The 6,566-nt window shown below is 54.6% G+C and overlaps 2 protein-coding genes across 2 annotated transcripts; both read right to left on the reverse strand.

The window, feature by feature from the left end:
- Window positions 1-1,586: 1,586 nt before the first annotated feature.
- CHGG_01866 (uncharacterized protein) lies at window positions 1,587-2,982 on the reverse strand (the record flags this gene model as incomplete). The annotated part of the gene is made up of 5 exons (XM_001221086.1): window positions 1,587-2,031; window positions 2,085-2,248; window positions 2,318-2,385; window positions 2,442-2,672; window positions 2,739-2,982. The coding sequence occupies 5 exons, from the start codon at window positions 2,980-2,982 to the stop codon at window positions 1,587-1,589; spliced, it is 1,152 nt and encodes a 383-aa protein (XP_001221087.1).
- A 2,992-nt stretch (window positions 2,983-5,974) lies between these two features.
- On the reverse strand, window positions 5,975-6,474 carry CHGG_01867 (uncharacterized protein; the record flags this gene model as incomplete). The annotated part of the gene is made up of 4 exons (XM_001221087.1): window positions 5,975-6,064; window positions 6,130-6,224; window positions 6,323-6,384; window positions 6,443-6,474. 4 exons carry the CDS (start codon window positions 6,472-6,474, stop codon window positions 5,975-5,977), a joined length of 279 nt encoding a protein of 92 aa, XP_001221088.1.
- Window positions 6,475-6,566: the final 92 nt, after the last annotated feature.

Genomic DNA, 6,566 nt, shown 5'->3' on the forward strand with positions numbered 1-6,566 from the left:
CGGCCGTCCCAAACCCTTGGGACGCAGTGGATCTATGATCTGCCGGGCCAGATTGCCACTGCTGCAAGAGCCGCAAGGCAGGGCTGGCCTCAAAAAAAAAAGAAAAAAAAAAAAAAAAGGAAGAAGAAGCGAGCAGCGCTCCTGTCCTGTTTGGCGGAATGATCGATGGTTTCCATGCTGTGGGGGTCGACCTCACCCAGAACGCCGAGCGAGAATTCGGGGTCCTGGGCAATGGGAAAGTTGGGGACTGACCATGGAATTTCGCCCGCCGCCACAACAGCGCCCGCTACCGATTGTCTGCATATCTGAAAAGCCACGCAAAAAAAGAAAAGAAGAAAAAATGGACCAGAGAGGCGCGTGGCTGGGAGGGAAGGTGCAGATGAGACACAGCTTGTTGAGGTGTGATGAATCCCCGCACGCGCATCCCCTCCTTCCCCTTGGTGGAAGGAAGTGGAAAAAGTGGACCAGTCTGCCCGGCTTTTGGAGACCCACTCCGATCCGATCGGAAATGTAACCTCGGGGCAACTGCCGGGAGGATGGTGATACATAACTGCATGTTTGCATCTCGCTAAAAAAAATGTTGGTCTCGGAATATCCCATCTTGAAAAGGCTCAAAAAACTCCACCGGTACTTTTGCACAAGTACATGATCGTGTCAGATCGTGTAGCGCATCTTGGCGGGAGCATCGTCACAGCTCGTTACTTACCTGGGTAGTTACTGCCTTGTGTGTAAGTGAAGCTGCTGCTTGCGTTTTCGCCCACCTCCACCCCACTCCGCTCTCCGCTTGAGACCCAGCCGCGGAAGACGGCCCCGACGATATTGGACAGTAAGCTATTCCTCATCCAACCGAACTAATAACATGGCGACACTTCCGCTGGGCAAAGATCGAACATGGTGTGGACCGGAACCATGCTTCTTCGTCTGCGCGTGCTTCTGAACGTGGTAAATACCCCGTTGCCAGCTCCCCCAAGACCCATGCTGGCTAGCCCCCTCTACGAGTAGCTTCCCTGCACAGCTACCTATGCAGGCGTGATAGTTTGGCACCTTTGTTGGTTCTCTACAAATGGGAATCCAATCTTGTGAGGGGTCGTGTGGATCCCGGTCTTGGAACGTTGGGATGGGATGCGGTTGGCAATTTTTGTGCACCCGGATGGAACCTTGGAATATTTGCAGTGGATTGCTTTGGCAGAAAGCTTCATGCCCGGCACTTCAAATACCTAGAATTTGAGAATGGGGCCAACGCCCATGTCGATCAGGCTAATCTTGTGACCAGTTCCTGGTTGAACTAGCTGACTTTGTTGAAAGAGGAAAAAAATAATAGGCAAAGTAGCAAACTTGCACCGGAAGCCGGCCAGCAATGTGGATACAGTTTGTGTGCCCACCCCCTTGCTAACACCTCCAGTCATTACCGTCCTAAAAAACCAATCATAGATGAAATAATATCAAATTCCAACCGAAACGCCACCGTGTCTTTTTGTCCCCCTTCCCATATCCGGCTTTGGTCTGACAACGCCTCGAATGCAATGAGAAAAGGGACGAAAACAAAGTACAACCACGATGGGGGGAGGGGGGGGGGGCCTCGTCGCCTAGTTGGGATAGAGGCGCATGGGGAAAAAGTACGAGGGCATCGGCTCCACGTGCCAGTGCTTGACGCCATGCTTCTTGAACGCTTCGTCCCACTCCCCCTCGAGCTCGCGAGGGATCGACCATCCTTGCTTGGCACTGCGAAGCCGCATGCGCACCAGGTGGCGTTTCTCGGTACGGGCTTGTCCATTAGCAAAGCCTTCGCGGCGGTGAAGGATGGCGAGGTTGTTGATGAAATGCATGTCCCCTGCCTGAGTCTGGATCTCCAGCTGAGTAGCCTGCGCAATGGCCTCGATGGCATCCAAGGCTTCGATCTGGCGGGCTGTCAGGGAGGGCAGATGCTGAGGTCGGGGATGAGCATCGCTGCCTAGAAGAGCGGCGCGACCAAAGTTCATGACCAGCTTCGAATCCCGGTAGAAGATAACCGGACGGCACTGGAAGCGTGGCCTAGAAAAAGCCGTCAGTCGGTGAATTCTATCAGGTCACTGGGCGTCACTTACATGGCGAAAGGCCAGTCAGACCGGGACAAAGTGCGAATCACATCGGGCCGGGTAGCTGCCAGACGTTTCATCGGTGTAGCAGAGCAATGATGCACCACAATGTACTGTGGCGGTGCTACGGAGTCACCAGCTGACGACATCGCCAGCTTCTCGTTGTGGAACGTCTAAGTGGACCGAACGTGGTTAGCCGACATCCGCATCCACGCCATGGAGTGCACCGGGTAGGAACTAACAATTGCTTTAGTCGAATGCCGATGATGCTCGGCCGCCTGCTTGGTGCTGTTATCCGCAACAATATGGACTACCCAACTGTTAGAATGTGCCTAATGGTAGAGAGGTGAATGTGTCTTCACTTACCGAGCATGTTTCCACACTTGTCCTGGCGGCCGCGCTGCTCGGCAATGTACGACTGAACGCCAAGGTAGACCAGAGTCAAGTCCTCAACGGTGTAGGAAGCAGGGTTGAGACCCCGGATGACACAGAATCCCCTGCCATTATGGATGTCACCGCTGAGCTCCTTGAGCTTCGGGCCGAGTGTCGGGAGTGGAAAGTTGGTGGGTTCCACGAGGTCACCATCTTGACCGAGAGCTGGCCAGAACTTGTTAGCAAAAGAAAACGGACGGGAAAGGATTCGGGCAAGGGGCCAGTGCTTACATTTGTAGCTTCCAAGAGCCGCTCTGATTTCGGCGAGGTGGGTACCACTCAAGTTCAGGATGTGGTCAGATGTCTTGTTGAAGTCGGAGCCGGTCCAGGCCAACTTATCCGGCAGATGGGCGGGGAATCCGGCCGGAAGGGTGGGGACATCGGCATTAGTTTTGGCGTGCAGGGCCAAGTTGGGAGTGCCAACGACTGGGGCGGTGGCCGCGGCGAGAACGGGTCCGGCACTTGCAATGGACATCTTGACGTTGAATTACCTGCTCGCATATCAGCACCCAGTACGGACGCACCCGCGACCCCATAACCAGCATGCATCGGGGTCAAGGGAAGGATGGGGGGAACCCACCTCGAAAGGGAGTCCGGCTGTCAACAATGGCTGGCTGGGTGGGGAAAAAACGAAGGGGTGCTTGGAGCGTCGAACAACTGTGTATTTGAAATATCGCAAGTGGATTGGTACGAAGAAGACGAAGCAGAGAACGAACGAATCGAGGATTGGTGAGAGTTGAAAGACTGGACGGATGAGTCTGATGGATGGGAAGAGAGACGAGTCCAAGCCGACTTATATAGACGGAAAGATTTGTTTTGGCGAGCAGTCCGACATCCCAGAAAGGAGATAGGGAGACCAAACACACCGATTGACGTCGAACAGACAACAGCCTGCCAATAGCCCCTTCTTCTGTTTGTGGTCGGCGAGCGAGGGAAAACGCAGGCCTAGCGGGCAACAGAGAGATTATAGAATAACGCCGTCGTACACAGACGACGGAGGCCGGGTCCAGCGGTGACACTAGAGCGGCAGCCACCCAGCCAGACGGATGGGACGACGTCAAGTAGGCAGCTCTTCCCCCTTGGAGAACGGGCGGTACTGTGCCCCGCCGCTCCTGCTCGAGAGATGAGTGGGTTGAGGTAGATATGTACAGGACACCAAGGTACCGAGGCAGGGGGCACCAGGTTCGGCGAACGATAGGTGAGACTGGGCTCGAGAGATGGAAGGAGGCGTTCGGGAGTGACGGGTGGGGACCGTAATAGCAGGTGAGCGGTGCCTTCTGTGATGGACCTAGAGAGGGGCGGCAGACCGAGAGGCGCGCCCCTCGACGGGCTAACTACCTTTGACGATTTGCACTTGCCGACCACCAGCTGATGATCACAAGCAGATGGCAGGGGCTGCGGTAGGATGGCGTTCGACCGCAACCGGGGCGCTTGCCCGCGGAACCTGGAAGTTCTGGACGAGATCGGGGACCCGCCATCGGAGACACTAATCTGCTAGGTCATGCACCACCTGCATGTAGGGCAGAGGTGGCATGTCGAGACATAATACATGTAGGCAAGGTAGTGGCAGGTAACAGACTCGGAGGCGGCCAGCACGCCGAACAAGTGCATTCCATCCATGCTGGCAAGCGAAGCAACGGGTATGATAAGATGTGGCGGAAACAAGGGTAGCTGGTGAAACAACCAAACATAAAACACGCAGGCGCGAGAAGCAGAGAAGGGGAGGAGAAAAAGAAAAAAAAGAAACCGGAAGATTCTGAAGTGGCACAAGAGACGGTAATAACTACTGGAAACTACATTCCTGCAGTGGAAGAAGGTGGCCGTGGGGAGTACAAGGTTGTTCCTTCCATTGTACAACACTGGCCTCGTCATCCATTTAGACTGGTACGGAAGGAATGGGGCATGGAGAGAACCGGCGGCAGCTTGGAAACCCAAAGCGGCATGTGCTGGTGGGCGTTGATGTCGTGCCTTTCTTGGCTGGGGCGGCCATGTTTGGCTGGGGCTCAAAGTGTATTAAGAATCGTCAAAGTGCGATCCTCAATGGCGGATGGAATACGGGGTTTGCTGTTCAGCTCGGCAAGCTGCGCAAAAGCTCGGAGGAAATGGTGAAGAATTCTCGCCGGGGCAAGGTTTGGAATTCTAGAATCGTATGCAAGGGAAATGCGAGAACTTTGACACACCAAAAAGCCTCTCCCGTCCCTGGCCTCGACAGATCTCATCTCGGACGCAGGCGGGACGGGAACTCATTGACACGCAAAAATTTCCCGCGGTTGCAGGTGGTTGGTGCGACCGAGAATTGCCAAAGTGGTACATCAGCTGCATGAGATGGGAAATACGTCGCGCGATTGCAGTTGTGGTTGTGGTTGTGGTTGCAGTTGTTGGCGGCTTCGGGCAGTGTCGCTACATTAGCAGAGGTGCATCTGAGATGCAGAGGCAAGTACCAAGTCGCCCTCGTGGCGGGCATGGTCCCAATCTTTTTTTCTCTCTCCGTTTTCTTTTGGCGCCGTTCACTGGGCCCCGGTTTCTGATCAAAAGAAAGGGTGCGGGAAAGTCCGATTGTGGTTAGAAGCAGAGCTGGAAAGACGTGGTCTGACATCAACATGTGGGCTGTGGCTTGAGCCGGTGAGGAAATGAGACACAAGATGGAGCAGAAAGGGGGGAAAACAAGGACGAAAACGATAGTTATCTTACACATGGCCCGGGTTGAGTTTCCGGCGACCTGCAGCCACCCGACGTCCAGCCCAGCTGTCTCATCCCCGTATTTGTGAGTTTCCAGCCAGCCATCGACCAGGAAGCAAAGATCGGATCGGATAAGAAAGATCTGTGTCCCCATTGCCAAAACCCCTGAACCCGGGTCCTTGAGGAGCTGGGAGCGCTAGCTCTGCAATCAGAGGGGCGGGGTGCAACAACTGGGGATCTGCAGTCGCATCCGCTGGAACATGCCGCCATTCCGCGATTGGCTCGCTGCGGTTTTCACAGCACGATGGAGATGCGTTGCGATGCAGCTGGGCCTGTGGTGTCTGCAGTCGATGATTGGGGGTTCCTTGATCCTGTCGCAGCGTATCCGACGTAAACCCGCTTCCAAATGGGATGGAGGGCACGAAAGAAGGGAAAACCCCCGAGGCATTCCTCGACCTGACCTGGCAGACGGCATGTTTAGGAAAGACTTTTGGGTTGAACCATGTCAGGCAAGTATTTCACAACACGAACGGTCGTACCTCGAGTGGATCCCAGAATTGTCCCCCCGTGGTTATTTGTCAATGTCAAACCTCGAGTCCCCGGAACAACCAAGAAAGCAGCCATTCCTTACCAAGTCGACAACCTTCGGCAGTGACGGAAGAGGCCCCTCATCGCTACCCCCTCGCCCACAAATAGTCGGTTGACCACTCCCGGAAAGATTCTCCTGTCACACACAAACAACATTCGCTCCTACCCGCACAAATCGAAAGTCCCGCCCAAGAAAACGACTAGGCCATGGTCCGGGGTTGCCAGTTGTGCTCGAAGAGCTGGCTCCCATAATAGTACTCGTCCTCGTAAATCTCTTTGGCCCACAACCTCTATCGTTCTTTTTCTGAGGCAGCTGAGTCAGATACGATTCCTAGGGTGGTTCAGGCCGACTTACTATGTTCAGCAACCATCTTTCGAGTATAATGGACGAACGAGATGGCCTCGTCGTCGAGCTCCGCCAAGGTCTGCAGGTCCTGGTCTTTACACTCGCTGGAGAATGGGTAGATGGCCTTGTTGCAGTAGTGGAAGTAGGCAAGGAGGGTATTCGCCCCTAGTTGTCGTGTCAGTTGCCAGTCATCCCAACACACCTCCGGAAGGCGCACTCACCCAAGTTGTATTCCTTGACATGGGCCTCTCGCGCGAACCGAGTCTGGCGATATTGTCAGTCGAGTCACCATGTCTTCCGGCCCCAATACGAAGAAACCCACCTGCATGCCGTGCTTTTTGGCGTAGTCTGCATCGTGCTTGGTTATCAGACCAATGTTGTGCAACAAGATGAAGGTCAAGAGATATGTTGTGAGCCACGTCTTCTGCTTTTTTTCCTGCGTCATC

Source organism: Chaetomium globosum, genomic scaffold, assembly GCF_000143365.1.
Source record: "Chaetomium globosum CBS 148.51 scaffold_1 genomic scaffold, whole genome shotgun sequence".
Taxonomy (NCBI): Eukaryota; Fungi; Ascomycota; class Sordariomycetes; order Sordariales; family Chaetomiaceae; genus Chaetomium; species Chaetomium globosum.